Source organism: Zootoca vivipara, chromosome 8 (assembly GCF_965207765.1).
Source record: "Zootoca vivipara chromosome 8, rZooViv2.hap1.1, whole genome shotgun sequence".
NCBI classification, from domain to species: Eukaryota; Metazoa; Chordata; class Lepidosauria; order Squamata; family Lacertidae; genus Zootoca; species Zootoca vivipara.
In genome coordinates, this window is record NC_142591.1 from 54639740 (window position 1) to 54665805 (window position 26066).

Consider the following 26066-nt stretch of genomic DNA (forward strand, 5'->3'; position numbering starts at 1 on the left):
TTTACTTTAAACTTTTTATTTATGAAGTTACATAGATATATTGGATCTGTTATACAAAATACTGCTTTTGTATTATGAAAAATTACTGTGCCAGCAATGAAAAACTGTTAAAACATGCCTTTGTGTTTTCTGATTAAAATATAAAACTTTCCCCACTACATTCAATTTTTCTTCATAGTTGGTTTGATGCACTCATTTGTTCTCTTGATAACACAAAAAGATGTTGCTTTTCCAGTATCTTCTTAAAGAGGCATTTGTCTTAGGAGGTGAGGTTCAGACAAGCTTTTCTGAGGATTCTTCAGGGGTGAATGGCTACATGAACAAAACATTGTAAAGCAATTATTTTAAATATAAAAATAATTCTGGATACAATAACAGTTTGGTGTCATTTGCCTCCATAGATGTGTTTATATTCTATGCTTTAGCTTCTGTTAAATTCTGCATAAGTGTTCAATATACCATATTCCACATACATTTTTTTCTGGCAGTACATTAAGGCTGGAATCCTATACCCACATTCTTCTAAACAGATTACTGGTATGTATAGAAGTGCACTATAAATGGATATATTTATTTATAAAAATATTTTACCTACTACCTATTACAATCTGCATTGAGCTGGTGTGCACAAGTATAAAACACCAATCACAATGAAACTGTTCAAACAGCAAAATCATAATGAAATGAATATGATTGTAGCTGGTAACCCGAAGGAAATCAGTATCTGACTCCTCCACATTAAATGTGAGGAAAAGCCTGAGTACAGTTGTGTTTTTAACAAGCACCAAAATATCATCAGTGTTGGTGCTTGTGAGAGGGGAGGTGGTTCCATAAAAAGAGGGCTGCTGCAGAGGCTCTCTCCTTAGTTTTTACTCATTGAGACTGTGGTATAACTAAGAGGGCCTCCTCAGCTGAATAAAATGCATGAACAGAGCAGTAAGGAAAAAGATGCTCCTGTAGGTTTTCTAGCCCCAAGTCGTCTAGGCCTTTATAGACAAAAACCAAAACTTAGAAACTTAGAACCTGGCCTGGTAGCTTATTGGGAGCCAGTGCAGCTCCCTTAGAAGTAGTGCAATATACACATTGATTGGGGGTGCTTATGTAATCCCACTGTATACAAGTTGTACAAGTGACAAAGTATTTCAATTTCAATTTCAATATAATTGGACACCCCGCAGAGTAACATAGTAGCAGCATTCTGCAGTTTACAGACCAAGCTTAAGGAAAGCTCCACATAGAGCACATTATTACAGTACAGTAGTTTGTTCTTGATGTTACCAATGCATGGCCACAGTGGCCAAGTTATTTGGGTCCAGGAATAGGTTACAGCAATGCTGATGTGTGGTACTCCTAGTCCTAGCCATCATAGCCACTTGGGATTCCAAAGACAGAAATGAATCAAGCTACACTCCCAAAGTGTGTGCTTCCTTCTTTAGAAGGGAGAGCAACCCCATCCAGAACAGTCACGTCACCCAACTGCTGGACCCTGGAACCACCCACCCACCCACTCCCACCCTGTAAGGATTCAATTTCAAATTACTTGCTCTCATTATTACATCCAGACACAGGTTCAGAACCTGTACAGTTACATCTGATTCAACTGTAACAAAGAAATAGAGCTGGATATCATCAGCATATTGCTGACACCACATTTTAAATATCCTGAGGTTCGCTCCTAACAGCTTTTTGTAGATGTTAAATAAACAGTATAGTCCCCAGTACAGTATATATGTTCAATGGTACAATCCTATGTATGTTTACTCAGAAATAAATACCATTTTGTTCAATGGATATTAATGCACAGTAAGTATGCACAGGATTTCAGCCTAAATGTTAAATCTAAAAAATCCCTACACAATGCAAACTGTAATGCCGCTAGATAGAACATACAATCATTGGTTTCTATAAGTAAAAAATATGCATTTGAGTGTACAGCACAATCTTGTGGCATGTCTACTCAGAACACAAAACCTCAAGTTCAATGACACTTACTCCCAGACTGTGGGTATGGAAATGTATTCTTAATGACTGCTTGATATACTGTCGTTAGGACTAGAAAGATATGTGCTATGCAAATGAAAATGCAGAACACTTATTATCTGGTTACAGGTAGGTAGCCGTGTTGGTCTGGGTCGAAGTAAAATAAAAAAATTCCTTCAGTAGCACCTTAAAGACCAACTAAGTTTTTATTTTGGTATGAGCTTTCGTGTGCATGCACACTTCTTCAGATACAGTGAAATAGAAGTCCCCAGGCATCCCCACCCCTCCCCACCCCTTCTCTATCTGAAGAAGTGTGCATGCACACGAAAGCTCATACCAAAATAAAAACTTAGTTGGTCTTTAAGGTGCTACTGAAGGAATTTTTTTATTTTACTTATTATCTGAATTTCAGTTACCCAATGCCTGATATCTGTATTTCTTTTGTGTTCTTTGCACAGATGTATTCTCTGTATTTTACATTTAAAAATTCCCCATTTATCTTAATTCTGGCAATCCAAATGTTTTCCAGATCATTCTGATAAAGGAGTCTGTTCTCTGTCTAACTGTAAAGCCCAACTAGGGCGGTCTGCTGTGGAGACAGGTTTCCACTGGGAGATTTATCCTAACAGGAGCACAGAATGCTACTGCCAGGCAACTTAGGGAAGGCACATTCAGAATTCAACCATGCTCATGTGGTCTTCTGCAGTGCGCACATATTACTGAATAGAAAATCAGTGCCGTTAGCCTAGTCCTCACTTCCCCCAGAAACTATCAAAGCTGAGTCCAGCATGTGGTTTCCTCTCACTGCAAGAGACGATTTGCACTTTCAGTAGTGAAGGACGAAGGGAGAATCCTTGAGTTCAATGATAGTTTCACAGTTTACTGGTACACTCAGATATCCTTGGATCACATCCTATATACGATGCATAAGAGCAGTTTTAAGGCCATGGATCTCCTGGCTTTAAAAAATACATGTGCAAGAAGCCTACACCTAGGTCCAGGAAGTGGTTCTGGGAAGTTTAACTTCATACTCCATTTCTTGTTTTAAATTACCCTCATTGCTACTAGCTGTGTTGAGAAAAAAATACAGACATGCATTAGAATCAGCTGCATATACAGTTTACACCAGGCACCCCCAAACTTCGGCCCTCCAGATGTTTTGGACTACAATTCCCATCTTCCCCGACCACTGGTCCTGTTAGCTAGGGATCATGGGAGTTGTAGGCCAAAACATCTGGAGGGCCACAGTTTGGGGATGCCTGGTCTACACAGTCAGTAGGCTACTGATTCGGTTTGCCATGTAGATCAGCAAGTTATCAGCATGGGCTATCAGAAATTTTGGATTGTGGTGATTCTGTACCACTCTTATCAGTCATGTAGTCTAGCAAAGTATCAACAAGCAAGGGAAGGAGTAGATTGTGGGGCTGGAAGTACTGAAAATAAAATCTGAATTTTCTGCCCTAAAACATTGGTTAACTCTAATACAGCTTACTATGCAATGCAAATATCAGAAACATTTAAAGAACAGTAATAAAATTTAGGAAATAATTTCACAATTTGTGTAAATTTTTCTTTTATTTCCCAACATACTGACCTAGTTTCAAATGCAAGGGCAGATGTGACTGGACACAGGAGTGGATTGGCAGAAGGATCAATTGAGCTCTCCTTCCAGGCTTTCACAGTAAACAGTATTGGAGAAGTGCTGTTTCTTCACTCCAATCACCCTATAAGGGGCTTTCCCCCCCAGTTACTTCAAAATATAGATTGGAAATCCGCCCCGCCCCGCCCCGCCCCGCGCACACACAACACACTACCATAAATGACATTCCTATTTAAAAAGGACCATCACAATAATGTTACACGTATCTAGTTTGGCCCTATCAGTTACAAAATGTGATCAGCCTAAACCAGAATTTGGCTAAAAATATGAAATAGAAAAAAGAAGAACTTAAAAAACAAAAATTGTTCAAATATCAACAAAATAGTCCCTGTGTGCTACAGCTGTACACAGGAAGCTGAACCTCCCTCTCTTTATTAGTATGCATTCTCTTGTCAATATAAATTTTAGTGGATTAACCTCTGTGAACCCATCTCTCTAAACAGTGCACTTCCAGCCCCTCATTTATGCAGAACTTTCAGTTATGCAGAAGTTTCATACACTGATGGACTCCAAAGGTGTGCTACAAGAAACATACCTGATTTTCTCAGTAACTCTTTCTTCATGGATGGTTCGATGGGATTCTTTACTATAAGCAGATCTATGCATCTCAGACAAAATTGCAAAATTTGGTTTTTCTTTGGTCATTGGGAAATAGTAAATAGGAAAATGGGGGTGGACTTTGTCATTATTATCTGGAGGGTACAAAAACATGCATGCATTAATCATTCAAAAACTTTTTTTCTGAAATATTAACCAAAACAATGAAGACATGGTTACACCTGCAAAATATATAATAACTAGATAAAGTGGAAATATAATTTAACAGAACCATGGATAATGTATGTAAGTATAGCATTTTTCCAAAAATAAACTATAAACATTACTGCATGTTTTATGTCAAAGTGCCTGAGAACATTATCCAAGCAGAATTTTCAGTTAGAAATTGGAAGTAGCAGAAAAATGATGGTGAAAGAGAAGCCTTTGCTCTGTTACTCATTTTACAAACTAAGACTGTGGAAAGTGACATAAATAGGTAAATAATGATTACTATTATTTTTAAAAAACTACTTTTACACAGTGACTATCTACAGGCAGCAATACTATTACTGTACTGCTCAAATACACGATAAAAGTACATAAACTTTTAAAATACGGTACTGGGTAAATGTAATTCAAAACTGTTCCTATAAAATATTTTGAAGATTTGCTACAGAAGATAAATAACCCATTCATCAATCATTTTACTGGATTATCAAAAAGGGTGAGTAGACTTTGTTTATTTATTTAGAAGATTTATCTATTGCACTTCGTACAAGCCACAGGGCAACAAAATCAGACAATGTAAAAACAAAGCATAAAATAACACAACCCCCAAATAAATAACAAAGCAATACAACAATTTAGTAATACCACCAGCAGCAAGCTAAGCTATTTTTCCAGTCAGGTCTCTCATCTTCTAAATGGTTTCCGAAAAAATTGAATCTGAACTTATGGCCCAAAAGTATATAGGAATAAGACCACTGGGGAGGGAATTCCACACAAGGAGCCACCAATGAAGAGGCCCTTCAGCAGGTCCTCTCACAATGTATTTCATCCCATTTAGAGGTTACAAAGAAGAGAGCATGGGCATGTCAATACAGCAAAATGCATTCTTTCATACATTTCTGTTCCAGGCCACTTAGGGCTTTACATGTCAAAGTAAGCAACTTCAACTGGACCCAGAAAACAATTGACAACTGATGCAGCTCTTTTAAAATATGCTCACAGTGTGCTACCCCTACTAGCATTCTGCACTAGTTAAAATTTCTGGAACACCTTCAAGTACAGTCCTAGAAAGAATGCATTAAAATCCAATTTGGACATCACAATAACAACCATGGCTAGAATATCCCTATCCAGAAATAGCTGTAGTTGGCATACCAGCCAAAATGGACATAAGCTCTCCTAGTCGTAAATGACAAAGATTGTTCCAAAAGCACCCCCAAATGATGCACCTTGTTGTTCAAGTGCAACCCCAAGTTCTGCCAACTCCTGGGCAAGAGAACTACCCACCCACAATATCTGTGGCTTGCCTGGATTCATCTTCAATTTACTGATCCACATTCAGCACATTACTGCCTTCAGATAGACACTGGTTCAGGGCCTGCATTGCCTCTTCTGGTACTGATGGAACAGAGAGACAGAGTTGGGTGTCATCAACATACTGATGACAAGTTGCTCCAAATCCCCTGATGGCTGTTCCCAATGGCTTTATATAGATATTAAATAGCATCTGCAACAAGATTTAAGCCTACAGAACTCAACAGGACAACCCCTACAGGTCAAGCAGAAGTCATCCAATGCTGTTCTCTGGAACTGTCCTTGGAGATAGAAATGAAAGCACTGCAGTATACCATTGCCAATAGTACCAAAAGTCACTGAGTAATCAAAGAGAATCAATAGGGCCACACACTCCCAGTTATTCTCTTGACAAATGTCACTGACCAGGGCAACCAAAGCAGTTTCAGTCACTAAACCTGGCATGCAGTCAGACTGAAATGGGTCTAGTTGCTTTCATCTGAGCATGCCTGAAGCTGCCTTTCAGCTTGATCTTACCAACCAGGAGGAGAAGGCACATGATTGGCTACTACATACAATAGAGCAACTTGTCCATGTCCTTGTGTTGCAGTAATTGAAACTGATTCGTAACAGTGGACCAGTCAGTCCTCTGGAAGGCTCTATAGGACAACTAAACTTAGCATCCAATTTAGAATGCATCTGAGTAACTTTACTATTGAAGTGCCTGGCAAATTTGTCATAGCAGGCCATTAATGGGACAAACCCCTTCATCTGAGAAAACCCTTTACCACAAAGGAAAACTGCTGGATGGCTACCTTAAGATGTAATAGTGGCAGAGAAGCCCATAACCACTGCCACACAGTCACTAGCGGAGGAAGAGGGGGGTGGGGGGAGCACCCCGCCCCCGGCAGCACGATCCCGCTGCGGTGCCATCGCGGCTGTCCCCCCGCTTGCGCTGGGCGCCACGCTCCTGTGGGTGGCGTGCCATAGCCCTGGGACGTGTGCCAGCCACGCCCCTGTCTGCTCTCCGCCCCCGCCCCCCGGTGCCGGAGCATGAAGCTCCGCCACTGCACACAGTAGACACAAAGATGAGCTTGTAACCATGTTTGGTCAGATTCATCTAGCCATCACTCTTCTTGTTCCTTGAATTTAGGTTCCTAGGGAATTCCAGGGAGCCATCTGGGTTTTAAATGTTGAAGAGAGCTTCTAGGAGCAATCCTTTTGAGAACTGCTTCAGAAGAAGTGTTGGCCATGCCAGTTGACCCCCCCCCCCAGCATTCACCAAAAAGACTGAACACTCCCAGGAGTACAGTGGTACCTCTACTTACGAATAACTCTACTTACGAATGTTTCTACTTGCGAACGGAGCTCCCCCCGCCATCTTGGATGCGGTTTAGATAGGATTTTTTCTACTTATGAATTTTTAGATAGGGTTGCTTCGACTTACGATTTTTTTCTCCCAATGCATTCCTATGGGATTCGACTTACACATTTTTTCGACTTACAAACGTGCGTTCGGAACGCGTTAAATTTGTAAGTAGAGGTACCACTGTAATCTTAAAAGCATTATAACCTTTTCCTTCTAAACAGCCTATTGTCTTAATTCTGTAAATGATCATGAAGATAAAGTTTGTGTACCAAGATGTAAATATGGTGCATGTTCATTCATCATACTTTCTGCCCTGTTTTTCTTCCTGGCATCTCTGGATGCTTTCCAATTCATCAGGAATTGTCTTTCCATTTCTTTTATTTCTTTTCCATCAAGGGACTCTGAAGGGGTAATATTTGTGAACATGTATCAAGAAAATGCTGATTAACTCTGGCTTACCCAATCCTTTTCTAGATGTGGCTCTAGTATTCTTAGGAAGTCAATACCATGGAGAAACTTTTGCCTCAGTATGAATTGTTCTTTCACCATCAATGGTTATGCCAGACCTGAAACACCAGTTTGTTTCCCTAATCTCCACCTGCTATGGTATAGGTGCTAGATTCCTAGCACAAGAGAAAATCTCATCTCCATGCTTCAGTGATGTGAGCCCTACTGTGGGGTAGCACAACCACCACCAGTGCTCTGCCAGTTCTTTGGCAGAATATAGGAAAGGTTTCACGGGGGAAGAGAGTGGCTGTGCCAGCATCCTGGGTTGCATCCTAAGGGCTTCTGTAGTAGTTCTATCTGCACAACCTGATTCTGGCAGGTGACTGTGTGCTTTCCTCCGTGTGAGCTTGAAGGCTTCATTCTTCATAAGAAATACAGCAGACATTTCTCAATTGGATATTTCAGACAGGGCTTCTTTGTCTGTGGCACCCAAAATTTGGAAGAGTCATGGGAGGTCTGCCTGGAATTATTACTGCTTACTTTTAGGAGAGTTTTATTTCAACAAGATTCTATATTATTGCTGCATTTATTTTTTTTAAGAACCTTTCTGTGGTCAATTAATTTCTTTTTGTTATAGTAAATCTTGATTGTAACCACAATAATAAATAAGATATGACTTAAAGATAATTTTGAAGACAAGAGAGCAATGCTGCATGCCTCTGTTCAGCTGACAGTATAGAAACATAGCTGTTACAGTTGTACAGCAGCAGCTGAAGTTGGAGATAAAATTTGGGAGGTGGGGTCTGTTCTGGTAGGATTTTTAGCAGTTTTCTCCCTTTTTAATTTGCACTATTATACGAAACAAAAAGAGCAGGAGAAACCATTATGTCATATTACACATATGTCAGTGAATGTGAAAATTAATCTGGCGAAGTGCCAGACCTAAAATGGGGATATCCAGATTGAAATCCCTGCTCAGCCATGAATAGTTATGAGGACCATGGGTGAAAGCTGCCAAACTTCAGACAAATGGTGGAATAAACACATGATAAAATAAATTAAAACTGATGATAAAAAATGCAATCCTCTGTACATTTATTAAGAGGAAGCCCCCGTTAATTCAGTGGGGCTTGATTCTGAGTAAATGTACATAGGATTAGGTAGTGGCTTGTTATAGGCCTCTCCCTGGACCCCTGTGGAGAGTAAGAATTGCCTCAGGTGTCTAAGCAAGTTATTTCTACTAAAAATGTATTTTGAAGGTTGCTAACAACCAATAAGGTATATGGGACAGGCAAACTAGTAATTTTTTGTGACCTAGTAACATCTGTTGGCCTATATATAAGTCTAAGGCTACAATCCTATACCCACTTAGCTTACATATTTGCAGGAAATTTGTTGTATGGTATGCAACACAATCCTAGACATGTCTACTCAGACGTAAGCCCCATCGTGGGACTTCTTCCCAGGTAAGTGTGTACTGGATTGCAGATTTAATGCATGGATTAATTTCTGGTAAAATAAAAGTGCTCTCTGAAAGTATATTATTTTACCAAGGGATTTTGATTGCTGTATAACTCTGTCCTTATATTTTGGTTTCTGGCAAACAGGATTTCCATTCAGCTCTAATTTGCGCAGGTTGGTCCATATACCCAGCACAAACTCCAAGTCCTGCAAATACCAAAGAAAAGAAAGTCAATACTTTTGCTAACTTAGGTCAATGCTGTAACTAAGTGGATTCATAATTCTGTTTATTCAATTAAATGTAAACTTTCTAAAGAAATGTTATTTACACAGCTACCTTTATAAAGTAATAACATGATGGCATGTGGTATGTTAAATTAAGAAACAAACACAATGCTTTACACATAAAGCCAAAAAGCAACCTTCTAATAATTGTTCCTTAAACATGATTTCAACCCTTTGATCTTCACTTTCTACTGTAAAGGTAAAATGTAAAATATAGGCCAAAATCCAGAACACTAGAAACACATAAGAACATAAGAAGAGCCTGCTGCATTAGACCAGTGGCCCATCTCAGCCAGCATCCTCTTCTCACAGTCGCCCACCAGAGGCCTGTGGGAAACCAGCAGGATTTGGGGGGAAAAAAAGAGCACTCTTCCCCTCCTGTGGTTTCCAGCAACTTGTATTGAGAAGCATTGCTGCCTCCAACTGTGGAAGCTGAGCAGTGTCATCATGCCCAGTAATCAATAGCCTGTTTCTTCATGAATCTGTCTAATCTTTAAAAGCTACCACTTGCACAGGTCTTCACACACACACACACACACACACACACACACACACGATGTTGCACAATACATGTGCTCAATTATAGGGGCTTACATGCAAAAATATCTGTATATATGGCTTGATTTTCCTCAAGCAAGTTGCATTAGGGCCTACATGAAGAAAATAGACTCCCCATATGTGGAGGTGTATCTCTGGATTCCGGCAATAATATAGCTGACTGAATATATATGAAACCTTGGTAGATTGCACTGGAATATTACTACTGGTGGTGGTGGTGGTGGTGGTTTTGATGGCACTCTACAATATACAAAGACCCTTCACTTGCCAATGAATTCAGAGTTGTTTGTTCATGGAGAGGAAGCCACAGGTAGACAATTCCTTCATTACAATTATTTAGAATAAAATTAATAAATGTCCTCCACATCTGTTATTTTCTTGGCCTGAGCTAGGAGAAGGAAAGTTTTGTGTTTTTACATAACCTTTATCTAGTATGGGTTTTTTTTTATTAAGGGCAATCTGACCTAGTTTTTCTTTTATATTACTACAATATATAAACAGATTAACATGGCTTGTATGACTTATAAGATTTGGCAGATATGGGAATTCTTGTGGAAATGCACTGCTCAAGTACCTTATTGCTCTTCTGGATACTGTTGTCAGCAGCCAGAAATAATAGCACTTGGCAACTGAATTGAAACTAATTTGCTTTTTCCACCAGTTGTGAAAAACTTTCACTTCCATCTGTGTAAATATTAACAATTCTCTTTCTCTTGACGCTCTTATTGAAAATTTTGTAACTTTTACAGTGACTTAGATCTCAGGATCTAAGTGCCAGTGGAAGTTGATTACTGTTTAGTTTGTTCTATTTGTTTTTAACTTTTTTTTAGAGTTTTGCTCACTATACTGTTTTGCCATGGCTAATTTTAACTCACATTTTTGTAGGCCACCCTGATATCTCTACAGACAAAGGGAGAGTTATAAGTATGTTAACAAGGCAGATTTCCTTCCCATCAGCCCTCCTGAATGAGGTGGGCTGCGGGGAGAACCACTGAAATTCAAGCAGAGCACATTCTGTGTGTAGCGATCCTGCTTAATGATGCCTCCACCTCATTTTTAGCAACTCCCTTTTCACCCCCCATGCCACAGTGCTCCCCTTATTCTGGATAGTATTTGACCCTCAAGAGAGGCTTCTTAGAGGACTGTCAGTGAGGAGGGGAGAAGGAAATTTACATTCTGCCAACCCTCTTCCACTGGCTTTTTTCGGAATCCAAGTTATTATCTATTATTACTGTATTTGCATTCCTACATTTCATTCACAATGATTATCACTAAACACTTGTGGCTCAGTACACAGGGATGCACATGTACAGTTATGTGACAAAAGGTGTGTTGTGCCTGCCCTGCTCCTAGATAGATGAGTGGCAAAATGGTAAGTTTTTGAAAGGGTTCCCCCTGGACAGAACCAGATCTTGGATCAGTGAGGGGAACTGCATGGGCAGGTCCTGTCTACACGTATGGTTCTCTATCAAGTTTCAGACATACATACATACAGAAGCTTCATGCTATGTCCTAGCTGGATTAAATGGTTGGAAATGTTACTTTTCAATGTACAACAGAACATCTTAAGCTATTCAATGTTTTCTAGTGTCGTATCAGTTACCCAGACAAACCAGATGCAAGTATTTCATATTTGGGAAAATCCAGAATCCTTGGACTGTTAAATTTCAAGTTTGCCAGAAGAGTCATGCAGAACATGGAAAGCAACATGGAGATTTTTTTTTAAGCTTTCCCACAATGAGCTATTTGTAGAAACATTCTGCTTCTGTAACATTAACCTCAAGGAACTGTTTTTATTCATAGTTATGTGCATAATATTATGCTCTGATTACTAAATAAAAATGCACATATTGTTTCTCACATATAAAAATATATCAGGATATATTTTCATATCAAATACAATGTTTTGCATATCTAAACTTTAAGGTGTAAATTACATGTCTGGACAATTTGGCATTTTATTTCCCAAACTGAAACAAAGTCCAAGTACATGCAATTACACTGGCTCACATGAATCTCTTATCAACCTAAACTCTGCCTTTGTTGTCTCCACAAATGTCAAAATTTACATTGTAAATTCCATTGAAATCATCTTCATATACATGAAAAAATAGAATGCCCTTGAAAAATTAGTTCAACTAAAGCTGGTTTTGAAAATGTAAAATAGTATATATTTCTTGGAACCTTGCAAAGTAAATAGCTAAACTTTGATGAATGTACCCACATAATTTTCCAGATTTTTGTTGACTACTACTCACTTGATAAATGATCCAGAACCTGCTCACGCCATTGTATGTTTATCTAAGAAGGTACTAATCCCATGTTGAAATATGATTACCCTTTGGATACGCTCTAGTTGTTCATTGCCTTCCTGTCTCTAATAAAGTGCTTTCACTTTGCAGCCTTTCAATAAGCTGTACTAAAGGGACTAGACACTTTTTTGGGCAGTCTCTGTTTGATAAATGATCATGTCATGCTATCACTTAGAGGTCTGCTACAAAATACTAAAGAGCAAATTATATTCTAGGCAAACTGTGGGAGGTGAAAGCCTCAGATGACATCCGTAGTACTAGCAGCAGCCTTCTTCCCAATTAATGATGGCCATTTAAGAACCTGTATTTGACCAGTGTACTCCAATTTTTATCGGCTGTGTCTAGCTCAACTGCCCTAACTACATCTGTAGACAGCAATTTGTCATCATTCTGACGGTCTGCCATTATCTCTTTCAGAAAATCTATATATTTTTTCTTGTTCCTGACGGAATTGTGAAGTGAAGGAATTCATCTTTTTGATATCTTGTTGTCAGAATCAATAATGGCAAAAGGTTGAATAAATTAAAGATTTACAACCATATTCCCACTGAACCAGCGTAAGGCCTTCTGAAATAAATAGGAATTGTACTACTTTAGTTATTTAAAAGTGACAGTCTTATAATCTGAACCTATAGGCCACAATCCATGGTTATGTGCATAAAGGGGGATCTATATTGTACGACATGGAGACAGGAGATCCATTTTTTGGCATACATGCCACTTGGTTGCATAGAACAAAATGAGAAACCTTGGCATGTGTATATGTGATTAGGATCACAGAGCTGACAGTGCTAACTCTCTGTTTGGTGGTTCATATATAGCACAGGACAGAGCATCACATCTGCACCCTAGGAAGTAGCTAGTGGGGTGCTCCCTCCTCACAGAAACCTATACCTAGTAACCACATGGATTAGTATTTTAATTTTTAAAAAGCTTAAGTAGCGCCTTCTATGTTAAGCCAAATGCATCCTACATCTTGTTTCTTATGGTGTTAAAGAGTTGTCTATAGGAAGCCCAAAAGTTGCGCATGAGAGCAGTAGTCCTCTCCTACTGTTTCCCAGCAAGTGATACTGAGAGACATGCATCCTCTGATCGTGTATGTAATATATAGTCATCATGACTAATAAGCATTGATTACCTTGCCGTCCATGATCTGTTTAATCCTCTTAGATAAATGTTTCAGCCTACTCCGTTATGGTTTTAACTTTCTATATGTTTTAAATGATGGTTGCATTTTTTTTTTAGTGACAAAGTTATTGTTTTATCTTTTTTTTTGTAAACCACTTTGAGGTTTTCTTCCTACAATCAAGCAGTATATAAATTACCGGTATATGAAATACCGTAAATAAACAGATAAAAGTAAGTGTGATAAACAGTGTTGTAAAAGCCACTTAGTGAAATGGGACTTAATCTCCTTTGGCCACAGAAAAAGAAAAATATATTCATGCATATTAACTTTAAATTATCCCATAAAAATGAATAATTCAAACCACTGAAAGATTATTAAATATTAACTGCTTTTATTTCCTATATATGCTTATCAATCTTATTTCCTCTTTATTACCTTCACATGTTGAATTTGGTTGTCAACAGCTATAAGGTGGGAGATATTTTCAAGAATTGCTAAATCACTCACTTCATCAATATTGTTATTGCTGATATTCAAAACTGTTAAAGACTTCTGCAATGAAATTAACATTTAAAAAGAAAAGTCAAGTTAACTGCTGAAATCATATGTGGTTACTAGAGAATAAACCTGATTAAACTTAGTGAGACTAACTTCTCACTAAAGTAAAACATGCATAGCACTGGACCATACAACTGTATGTTTTATCAGCACCTCATAACGAACACTTAGGGCTCATCAACACTTTTGCTTGACCCATATTTTGATCGTATTGTGTACTGGTTAATTCCCCTGGGACTGAGAGCCTTTCTCATTGTTCTGCAGCTGTTCCTTGTGAAAACCTGATCTTACCCACTAAGTCAGATCTTATCAGATGTGCAGAAAATTTGAAGTGAGATTTTGCTTAACTTGATTTTCACTGGATGATTAGAACAGCTCTCAGACCTGGAGGAATTAATAATCAGTACACAATACAATCTAAATAGTCTGAAACTGATGGGTACTTTTAACGTGCTTTCATAATACAAATCACAGTAAATTGACCATGAAAAAATTATGAGGAAACAAACAAACAAACAAACAAACAAACAAACAAACAAACAAACAAACTACAAATATAGAGCTGTACTTTTTTGTAGCTTCAGTTTTGAAGTTGTCAAATGACAAATGAGTAGTGAGAAGGAATACAAGAGGATCAGGTTTTGCTGAATCAAATGGGTATATATACAGGGCAGTCTCGAGCAGGTCGGGCGCCCTGGCGCTGAGGCGCGGAGATCGCTCCGGCACCCCCGCCCTTTGCCGTGCAGTGCCCCACCTGCCAGCCCAGCGCCCTGGCGCCCCGCGCCACTGGGACTATACCTAGAGCCGGCCCTGTATATATAATACATATAATGCTTATAATGCATAGTTCATTAAGCTGTGCTTGCTCAGTTTTAAATGGAAATTTTTAAAAAAGAATTCTATAGCCAACAATCTACACACATTTCTTGTAACCTTGGTTTGTTTCATACAATTACAAAAATTATAATAGGATTTTGCTTCTAAATTAAACATACCTAACTGAGCAAATGGTCAATGTCAACTAAATGTTCTTGGTAATGGGAATGACAAACATATTCTATCAAATGATGAGAAATGAATGCAACATAAATGATTACAGAACTTACTGCAAAACAATAAGAATTAGAACTACTATTGGACACCCTTTGTTTTACACATATTTTGATGCACAAATAAACAGTAATAATAATAAAAATTAACCCTTTTGCATTCATATCCTATGGGAATGCAGCTCTTTGGCAAACAGGTATTAGATTTAAAAATAATTCTTGTAATTTTTTCGCAATCAGTATCTTTCACCAGATGTCACTGAAACTCTGCATTCTTACCGCTAGCGATTGAAGACTTCTTGGGTCAAACAAAACCTTTTCTCCTAGGGGAAGCTGCTGGCTTTCAACATGTAATTCTCTTAGTTCTTCTAAAGTCTCTAAGCCTTCTACTACAGTGATGTAATTGCCGCCCAGATACCTTAACAGTATATAAGAGGCTTTTAGTTCTCCCAATTTGTTTTAAATAACACAAACATTTCCAAAAGTAAAAAAGTGTATTTTATGGCAAATAAAGTGTATTAAACTAAAATCCCAATTTCCATAGGGCTCCATGGAAACATCAGAGCTTTTTACAAGCAAATCTATTTTGTAGAAGGTGAAAGATTTATAAAATCTGAAGAGAAATCTGAGTATGCAAAACTATTTAGAATTACCTGGAAACAACCCAAACAAAATGAAAATAATTTAAAGCAGTGTATAGAGGCAGGATGGAACATTGTCCTATATAATTCATTACTTTATTATAGAAATATTAATAAAATGTAAAGAAATGTTCCAGATATTATCAATTGCTAATCTAAGCATAATCCAGGCAAAGAAAAAACTGTAAAATCAAACTGATTTCAATGGGAGCGAGTCAAACATATGCTTAACTCATCCAATGAAATCACTAGCCAAACTTTGGGCTAATGTGTCCTCAGATTAATGGAATATGTGAACAAAATTATCATATTTGAAATAAAATATAGGATATATTCAGCAAGTATATACAGTAGCTATATTTCTTACATCAATGTACACATCAATTAATAAATCTGATTATAATAATATTACACTTACAATTTTTCAAGTTTTATTAATGATGCTAGATTTTCAATTCGTGTAATACAATTGTTCTGGAGGTATAGGTGTCTTAGGTTTGTAGCAAAATCCAAATTTTGTATTTGTCTAATTTGGTTATCATACAAATAAAGGACATTAAGGTTTTTACACAAAGACAGGTCATCCTAAGAGAAAGAATGAAGAAAGCGTGTTACTCTGTAGTTCACTCATAAGTAAAATGCTTCAGCTCCCAGATACAGCCTTTTCCTACTGCATAGGCTTTTTATGCTTCCTTCAACATTTTGATCTTACTATCCTTGGTAGATATAGTTGTAAATATAGAATGAATGGATATTATCTTCATTTATGATGGCTAGGAACTAAAGAATATCACACCGTTCTAAATATCTAAGGGGCCACTGAAATTGTCCTCCCCCCTATGTTACATAGCAAGTTACCTTTGAAATGGAAGAAACTTTCGGAAGCACTTTATTATTGGGCATAGGGGTCTGCTGTTCAAAGGAGAAAATGGAAAGTTCTAACTGCACATAGCCAAACCCTTATGAATGCCTGAACTAGTTCTTTGGATCTCGGCTCATATTTTCCAACTCACAGTTACACTGGAATTGTATATCATTCCAGAATATAGGGATGCTATGATCTCCCCAAATTTCAAGCAAATTTCTGAAAACAATACATTTACTTCCACTATACTCAAATATATTTAAAACAAACTATATTTCTGATTTAAAACTTTCAATGCAAATGAAAGGTGCTTTAAATTAACTAAGTTATTGTCTTTTAGGCTGTAATTTCAAGCTGATGATTGTAATGGTATAAAATATAATTTAACAAATTCCCTCCTGACTCTTTTGCTAGCTGAGTCTTATTTTTATTGAACTAATGTAAGCACCTCTGACATACTTTTTGGCTGAAGAGAAGGATAAAAATGCTTTGAATGCTATTAACAACAGAAAACAAATAACAAAAAAGAAGCATTTTCAAATAATCAGTGTATTCTTACAATTATATCTATATTTTTATTTGATAACTTAAGATGAGTCGTTTTCCTCAAGTAATGGGCCAAGGACTCATCTCTGCGATTCTTCTGATTGAGGCTTTTACCAATTAGCTCCAATGTTATTCGAACCATAATCTTGCAGTAAAGTCAGTTTTTTACTCCAATAATTCAATATCCATGTATTCTTTTTTGTCACACAGCCTTAAAATAAAACAAAAAGTTATAAAGTATATTTCAGAGTCATAAAATCATTGTATACTCTTTCTCCAACATTATTTTCTAGTTAGTATGAAATAATTTAATTACAATGTGATTTTCTTCTCATTTTCAAAGCCATTAGCCATATTCCTAATAAATGAAAGATTAATGGTAATAGATGTCTTCCCAAATTTTGTATAGACTATTATACTAACATCCTAGCTCTGTTTATATAGAAGCAGGACATAGTAGGCTAATTGTGTTTTAATTTTTTTAATCTGTATAAAATTGCATATGAATAAAACCATTAGTTTTTAAGGGAGGAAAACATAGTGATAAGTACTATTTCAGAATAAGCTTTGTTTCTGTTTGAGATAAAGACTTATGCTCAGATGGCACCTGTCATCCAGGATTCTTATAGGTACAGGTGTGTGTGTCTATATATCTTTCATAGGGGCAACATTTTATTCAAAGCTTTTCAGTCAAGCTACACCTGTAATCTGTTCCGGAAGTCTGTTCTTAAACCAAAGCGTTCTTAAACCAAGGTGTGTTTTCCCATAGCAGCGGGGGACTCAATTTACAAATGGAACACACTCAACAGGAAGCGGAATATGTTCTGCTTCCAAGGCAAAGTTCACAAACCAAAACACCTCCTTTTGGGTTTGCAGCGTTCTTAATCCAAGTTGTTCATAAACTAAGCTGTTCTTAAACCACTGTACTGGCAAATCTGATGAATACAAAGATTCATATCACTATGGTTTTTTTTAAATCTGAAAACCTTTCATTAAATTGGAATGCTTTTTAGCCAGAAAAGCCTCTAGAATATGGAATTCTAGGACCTTTTACAAACAAGTACAGTGGTACCTCGCTAGACGAATGCCCTGCTAGACGATTTTTTTGCTAGACGAATGGGTTTTGCGATCAGAGGTTGCCTCGCAAGACGAATTCGTTTTGTGAAATATTCGTCTAGCGAATCACAGTTTCCCATAGGAATGCATTGAAATTCAATTAATGCGTTCCTATGGGCAAACAAACAAACAAAAACAATTTCAATGCATTCCTATGGGATTCGCAAGACGAATTTTTCGCAAAATGAATTGACTCACAGAACGAATTAAATTTGTCTTGCGAGGCACCACTGTATTGTGTTCATCTTGATCCAGGGACAATCCCAATATAATAGTTGTGAGAAAGATGTCCTATTGATATGGACAAGAAATAAATTTACCGCTGTTCACTACTTATAAATTAAAATGATCTGTACAAATACCAGTGCTTAACAAGCAGAAAAGGCCCAGGAAATGACAGAGCATTGCTGATAGCAAGATGGAATTTCAACCACTTTTTTATGTTTAAGGGTCAAATGAATTTGAACTCTTTTTGAAATTTCGAAATGTGTAATGGGCACGAGGATTATGCAAGGGCGTAACCAGGGGGTGAGCTGCCCCCTTAAATCAAGTAAATAAATAAAAAATACTTACCTGCGACACAATTGGTCAATTAGTAAACTCAGTTCTCTGCCCCCCTTACATGAAGCCTGCCCTGCCTAAAACAAATCCTGGCTTCGCCCATGGATGTATGGTTTGTCCTTTGTGCAGGGGTTATTCAGCTGATGAAAGATGGTCCTTACAAAATGCTTCTAGCTGAAGGGGTGGGGGAGAATCATATTTTCCCAGCTCCAAAATAATTCAGCCTGACCATTAAGGCAATATCCAGAAACACCCTTTTCTGAAAAGATGTCTTGAATCCCACAGAACAAGTGAATGCCTATTCCTGTTTTGCAGGGGTCGGATTAGATGATTTTGGGAGTCCCTACTCCCTTCCAATTCTACAATTCTCCGATGTGTCAGGCAGGGACACTTCAATTTACTGTTATGCGTGCTGGTAGAGGTGGAATTGTCTTGGCGTATTAAAAACTGCTGAAACCATGCGTAGCCAGGATTTTTGTTGGGGGGGAGAAGCTTTTGGGGGGGGGCAGAACCTTATACTGTATTTGTATTAATTTTTATTCTTTTGCGGGCAGTTGCCTCCCCTCCCCCGCTACACCCATGCATATAGAAAGAAGAGTGGGGAGATGGCGAAAGAAGCACTAGCATATCTGCCTGCATCCCGCTCCCCAATCGCTTTTCTCTCCGCTTATCAGATCGAGCCCATACTGGGGGAAATAAAAGTGTCGGAAGGGAAAGATCGCCAAAGGGTGGGGGGCAGTTTCTACGGGGCCACACACAAACCACACTTGATACGGGCTCCGCCTCAGGACTTCCGTCTCCCTTCGGACGAAGTGTGGAAAGGGCTAAGGCGCCTCCTACAATAGCAAATTATATGTCTCAAGAAGGCGGCTGGCGGGCCGTCGAAGCCCCGCTATTCACCGTCCCGACGCACACGGGTCTCCTTCCCCACTCACACGAGCTCCACGTCTTTCTGCCCAGCGCTTCCCTCAACCTCTTTTCCCGCCAAACACCAGCAACAGGTAAGGGGGTCGCAGCAGGGCGCGTGTGAACACAGGCAAAGAGGCTTCGCCGCCACGGACGGAGACGCCAAAAGCGCGTTGCTATGGAGGCAGAAGGTCGCCTATCCAAACACTTCCGCGGGCAACGGGAGGCGCAAGAGCGCACCTACGACGACCCGCGAAGCGAAGCGCGCTCCCGAGTCGCTGTTGAAGGGGGGAAAAGAGCCGGGAGGAGGAAGAAGGTAAGGGTTTGCGCACGCGCAATTTCGTGTCTGCTCCGCGCGGTCGCCGCCTAGCAATTGCCTCTTGTCGGGGCTTCTGCTGGCGGATTGAATGCCGCTGACATTCGAAACGGCGCGCGCAGTTGAGTTCGCGTCGCTACCTCACAAAGGGGACTTGATTCCATTTTGTGTGTGTGAGACGTATCATTTAACGGCCGAATCCTCCCCCCCCGCTTTGTTAACGATATAGGGAATATATAATAAAGTGTGCTACAGAACATACACATTTTTCTAAATTGTTCAGACGACGACGTCGTCAATAGGGAAAAATAATAATACTTGCAAGAGGTAGACTTTCTTTTTTTACTGTTTTGGGGTTCATTTTGAATCTGCCCCGTCGCAAACCTCGGGGTTTGGAGCTGCTTTCCCGCCCAGTACTATTACTGTACTGAAGAATGATAATAAACCCGCCGTTCTTCTCGTGGAACTTCTAGAATTATTATTTTCCTCAGCTAATGTTTCCTCTGTTGTCGAGATTATTGGTTAAGCCAGCCAAAACTGAGCACTCCCTTTTGGGAGAGATGTGAAGTGCATTCCTGTGCATGTTTGCTTGGAAGTGCCATTCATTTCAATGAGTCTGAGGTGGGCTTCTTTCTCCTTAGCATCTCGTTTGCCACTGAGGACATCTAGCAGGGCTCTGTTATGAACTTTGCAAGTAAACTTTTGCTTCAGCTGCCCCACTTAAGACTGCAGGCAGAAACTCTTAATTTGAAGGAAGGAAGAGTTCTAGCCTTCCCCATGCTGTATCTGCACATTGTTTTTTTAACTGGACATTTCCAACTGCATTGTGAAATGGCACTCTCCATACAAGGCTATACCACCACCTAAGTAAAAAATGGAATTCTTCAGTTGCTGCTACTGCTTCTTTCTTAACCCATCCACTTTGTTGATCAGAGGAAAATTGTACAGTATAATGTTAATGTATTGCAGTTGCTAGGACAGTATATAAAACTTCCAAGCCACCTTAGCAACTGCAGTATAAAGGTGGACAAGAAAAAAGGCTTTTCTAGAGTAAAATGCCTTTGTGTAATTAGGATTCGTCAGGGGCAGAGAGGTGACACTATTTATTTTTTTAATGCATCCCCCCCTTTAATGCCATACGTGACAGCATAAATGGTAGTGACAATACATCAGGAAGACAATAGCCAGTTCCAATGTAATGAAAGGGATTACCAGTACTGGTACTTGGGATGGGATGACAGGCTGCACCAGGCGTTTCCTGGTTTTTAAACATTTGGGGAAACCATGCAGTTATTCCCAGTGGTGAAGGAGTCTACAAGGGAGTTATTTTTAATGTCCACAAACTAGTATGGCACTGCTGCTGCTGGAGAGGGATAACTGGTGATCCTAACAATGGAATCATTCATCTAAAGTTTATTAAGCTGTAATAAATTGGAAACAGGAAGAGAGGTTGTGTTGTTTATTGCTACTGATGTCATAACAACTGTCCCATGTATTGTGCTGTGCTCTCCATAGTCAGAATTACTGTTCTATTTAGAAGAAAATGGCATTTTCAGTGACAAAACATTTAGATTTGAGTGCTTGGAAAATGTAATACGGAGGACAGAAATCTTGATCTTCTGCAACAAATAAGTAACAATTGTGCATTTACTTTGTGAAACAAAACATGCTACAAAACCCTCCAGCCCACGGAACAAATCTCTATGCAGCCTTCAGGACATATAATCATAATGGACCCAATCCTGAAAACAGTTGTTGCATGAAGAAATCTCATTTAAGTTAATGAAATATAAATGTGCTTAATTGTCACTGGCCTCGGTTCTGTGCTGTTATAAGAGCACATGTTGCATTGTTTCTAATGAGTTTTTGAGTGATCCAAGATGAACTTCAACATTTTCATCTCTTCCTAGCATTTGGCAGGATCTATAAAACTTTTAAATCTTCCAAGTTTGGAATTTCATTTGCCTACTTATCAAATGACAGTAAATATTACAATATAAACTTATTCCTGTATTTCAATTTGCAATCAAAACTGACTGTGCCCTAAAGGTTCTTGTTCTGGGAAATATATCCCCTTAAAAAGGGCTTTTATATTATTAAACTTAATTTTAGCCTTAGCTTGCCCTCAAACCTTTGACTTGTTTGTAGCTGTAGTTTTTGCAGGTGTCTAAAGCTGTCTCTGTTACTAATTCAGTTAAAAATACATTATGTGAGGTTTAAGAGAAAATATTTGTTCATCAAGATTTGAAATAAGATTCTAATCTACTGGCATAGAACGTTGAAATATTGTCTGTGTATTTTCAGGGTGTCAGAATACAAAAAGACTTTGTCTTTGAGGAACTCCATAAAGTAAATTAATTACTGTAGTTAGTTAGTTCACTGTTGAGGTACAACTATATCAGTCAGACCCAATGTCAGCACTTGGCATTCTGGGGCAGCTGCTGAAGTTCAATACTTTTTAGGGGCCTGCAATATGTATGTAGGTATGGAGAGAGAGAGAGACTGTTCATCTGAGCAGCCCTGGATGGCTGTATATTGGCTGAGCTGCTATATTAATTTCCCACAATGCCCCTGACATAGCATCACTTGGGGACATTGTGGGAAATTAAAATAGTGGCTATTTTCCGTTACCCAGTGCTGCTTGGAATGCTCTTGCTTGCTGCTGCCAGGTAAGTTTCAGAGGACACACCCAAAGTGACCTTACCCAGCACATTCTCAAACCTTGAGCTACTTCTGATAGCAGATGCCTTTGACAATGCTACTTCTAGCTCTTGTGAGGCACCTGGCCATGCAAAGACTGTTGTATTGTGAGGGCAGAGAGATAAAGCCAAGTTAGAATTGCTTTGCTACCTCTGTGCATGGATTTTTATGCTCACAGGAGCTGCAGAGATCAGTTCAAAACTTCATCACAAACAAATGGCCTTGGAAGATGGGCTCAATGCTTTTCTTTCTAGGCACAGGACCTCCCTCCTACCATTTCTGGCTGAAAGTTTACCCAAGCTCATCCAGGAAGCTTCAGTGCTTAAGATGGATTGGAACCTATCCAACACTAGCCACTAATGGCGCCCTGACTGCCTGTTACTCCAATCAGTTTTGCACGGTTGCTGAGTTGAGTGGCTGCTGCAGGATTGCAAAATCTAAACTAGCATTGTAGAAGGCTGCACTACAACCAGGCTTTCCCAGCAATGTATATGAAAAGGACCCAAAGCTACTTCTCTATAATTTGGCCCAACTCAGTGCAGAAAACGCAGGTAATAAACACTAAGCTCAGATCAGCTTCAAATCAGCCCCACTATCCATACAACCTTACTTTGTGATAATAACTGCTTTTGCTTATAAAAAAAATTCATGCCACTATAAACTAGTTTGCTGCCAAAAAAGGCACAATCTAACAAAAATTGAACACTTTTAAGTTCCATTGAGGGTGTTAAATACTTTTTAAACCTGTAACACTAAAATTTGTATTTAAAAAGGCTTAACCTTAACCCCTTTTACTTGGTTTATAATTATTTCTATCTCAGAATAATAAGCAAAAGGTAGTATTCTCAGTAATGCTTGGTCTCTTGAGATGCAATTATTTATGTGTTCATTTGGAGAGACTGGTTTATTCCAAGGTCTCAAGGTTACCAGTAGCAGTTTTCATTCACAATATTTTTCAGTTTTTGTGTTTTACAGATATAATAGATCTTAAATAAGTTAAACAAAACTAAATATATAATACAGACTTCTATGCATATTTACTCAGAAGTAAGTCCTGTTTTCAGTGGGTCTGTAGTCAGGTAAGTGTAAAGAAGATTGCAGCCCAAAATCACCTGATGCAGATAACATGATACAGATAACATGATGATGTGGAGTAGGAGATGCTGGCATACAGGGCTTTGAGAAAGTCAACTACCACATTTTCTTACTCCTAGTATGGAGAGGCAGGCAGCACTCCATGTCTGTGATCTGGACTTGTCCCAATTTATATTTAATTACTAGCTGACCCGGCCACGCGTTGCTGTGGTTCTTTCCTATGATCCCCCCCCACCCTGTCACGATCCATGACGTATCCTGCCCCTCCTCCCTCCACCCCGGCTCATCCCTGTGTTTCCGTAGGATACCCTTCCCTCTGTTGTCCCTGGGGAGTGTTGGCCCCTCCCCCCTGTATCTCCATACCTTGGCCCCCACCCTCGAAAAGGAACTGTTAGGTTCTGGGTTCTATTTCCCAGCATGCACTTTTGTCTGAACCCTCTGTTGTTCCTGGGGAGTGTTGGCCCCTACCCCTGGTATCTTCCTACATTGGCCCCCATCCTTGGAGAAGGAGCTGTCAGTTTCTGGGTTCCATTTCCCAGTATTTACTTTTGTCTGAGCCCTCTGTTGCCCCCTCCCCCCTGTATCTCCATACATTGGCCCCTGCACACGCATCGTGAACATTTCTATATGTTTAGATTAAGGATCGGGGGTGATGATGTGCCCTGGGACCCAGAGAACTACTTAAAGAATCCCAACCCGGGGAGGGGGGGGCAAATAGCGAAGCCCCACAGCCCTGTAGCAGCAGACAGGCCCAGACAGAAGGAGGGGGATCATATGGGCCACTTGGCGCGGGCCTCCGAATCCAAAGCGGGCCTTGGTCAGCATATTCACAATCAGTAAAATGAAAAAAGTAACAAAAGGGTTAAAAACAGGGACACATTATCTTATCTACCTGGGCCGCGCCTCTGTCTGGCCCTGCAAGGGCCTGGCAACAGAAGGTGCGTTTTGAAGTACCCGAGTTGTTCAGTTCCATAAAAAACCCCAGGAAGTGGCATGGGGAAGGTAGGGAATTGTAAATGGGGTGGGGTGGGGTGCACTGCAAATATCCGAGGACTTAAACTGGGGAGAGAAAGTGAATGGTTGTTTTTTTTAAAAAAGAAAAAGACAATCAGTTACAATCAGTTGTTTCTCCTAAAATAAGACATACCCATAAAATAAGCCATATTTATTTTTCTCTTGTGGATTTTTGGGGGGTAGTGGTGGTAAATTGTGAAGTAAAAACCCCTTGCAGTGTAGGGGCCTACATAAATCAAAGGCTGTGCTGCGGTCTGTGGCAAACCCCCCCCCCAGGCAGGCCCCGACCTCCACTTGGCAATGTTGGTTCTTTGGTGGGTTTTTTTTTGGGGGGGTAGTGTTGCTAAATGGTAAAGTAAAACCCCTTGCCGTGCCCCCAAGTGTGTTGCTGTGGGTTATCCCCCTCCCCGGGCCTAGTGGAGGCCTGTCAGCCTGTCAGGGGCCTAAAACAAAGGCCTAGATAAAATGGCTGCCTTGGTGTATTTCAGTTGCTTGGTTGATGATGATGTCATTTGGTTTGTGGGTGTGGCTTAGATTTCTCAGGAAGGGAGGGGGTGGAGGAGGGTACTACGCCACTTGAGGGCGCTGTTTGACTTGGTGGAAAAGCAGGTCTGTACCTGGGCAGGTGTGCGATTTGAGGGATTTTTGCCCCCAACAACGCTTTAGGAGTGGCCTGGATCGTTGTGTCAAAATTTCAGGACGATTGGTCAAGCGGTTACGGAGAAAAGTGTCGAACGGAATTTCACGATTTTTACATTTTTATATATATAGATAAAAGTAGAACAGAAACAATACATGATTCCTCCCCAGGCTGAAGAATGAGATATAAAAAAGGAAAACCCATATTTTTTTTTCTTGCACCTGGCCCATGTGTATAATGTTGTCATTGCACCCATTTTATCTACAAGAGTAACATAGAAACCAATTATCTTCTCCCTATATCTACTTTCCCAGAGTGGTGCCCTCGCTCTGTTTAATCTCAGATGGACTGATTTTTATGCATAGCTCTTGCGATCTGGTCTCTCTCAGTCTTTGCGTAAGAGGAAATGGGCACATACACCAATAGAGGTAAATGTCACAATGTTTACTTTACATAAACACACATTACTTTTAATAAATAAAATATTTAGCTCTTAATATCTATTGAAAAACAACATTTGTTAGGATAATTCAGTGGACACAGTGTTTTCAAGAGGGCACCACATTGTAAACATTTCCTTCCCATTCCTGTTTTTCTTATAGAACACAGCAAAACACTAGCATCCAGCAAACATCTTTCTTTCACAACAAGCAGTAAAACTGCATTAGTTTAAATGTATTTGTTTAAATCCAAATTCAAGTGATACATCAAATGAATGACTGTTACTTTCAACAACTGGGGGAAATGCAGATGGTTATAATCACAAAAGACTGCATGCAATGCATATATTAATTTCCTTT

At 39.3% G+C, this 26066-nt stretch overlaps 1 protein-coding gene and 1 long non-coding RNA gene across 14 annotated transcripts in view; one reads left to right on the forward strand and one right to left on the reverse strand.

Annotated features, from left to right (window-relative positions):
• PPP1R42 (protein phosphatase 1 regulatory subunit 42) lies at positions 1–19931 on the reverse strand. Of its 13 annotated transcripts, none has more exons than XR_015951680.1 (10): positions 19531–19910; positions 16932–17129; positions 15926–16092; positions 15146–15284; positions 13695–13811; positions 9065–9182; positions 7337–7468; positions 5713–5803; positions 4176–4332; positions 1–312 (listed from the first exon to the last, which is right to left on the reverse strand). XR_015951680.1 is itself a non-coding variant. In XM_088676386.1 (10 exons), the coding sequence occupies exons 3-10, from the start codon at positions 17058–17060 to the stop codon at positions 243–245; spliced, it is 1029 nt and encodes a 342-aa protein (XP_088532512.1). In that variant the 5' UTR covers positions 17061–17129; positions 19358–19431; positions 19531–19657; the 3' UTR covers positions 1–242. The 13 variants fall into 13 exon arrangements, 9 of the variants coding, with proteins under 9 accessions (XP_088532512.1, XP_034981539.1, XP_088532514.1 ...); XR_015951679.1 differs by having other exon boundaries at positions 5693–5803; XR_015951681.1 differs by lacking the exon at positions 19531–19910 and adding an exon at positions 19363–19427.
• Positions 19679–26066, forward strand: part of LOC148684855 (uncharacterized) — a 19316-nt gene continuing 12928 nt past the window's right edge. The window contains exon 1 of the long non-coding RNA XR_015951683.1: positions 19679–19817. This is a non-coding gene — a long non-coding RNA (uncharacterized LOC148684855). The remainder of the gene's footprint in view (positions 19818–26066) is intronic.

Excerpts from the sequence above, each read along its gene's own strand:
- PPP1R42 (XM_035125648.3), bottom strand. The coding sequence starts at position 17,060 with ATGGTTCGAATAACATTGGAGCTAATTGGTAAAAGCCTCAATCAGAAG. Across the intron at positions 16,093-16,931 it reads ATAAAAATATAGATATAATT|GATGACCTGTCTTTGTGTAA; the intron begins GTAAGAATACAC and ends TCTTTCTCTTAG. Across the intron at positions 15,285-15,925 it reads TTAATAAAACTTGAAAAATT|GTATCTGGGCGGCAATTACA; the intron begins GTAAGTGTAATA and ends TATACTGTTAAG.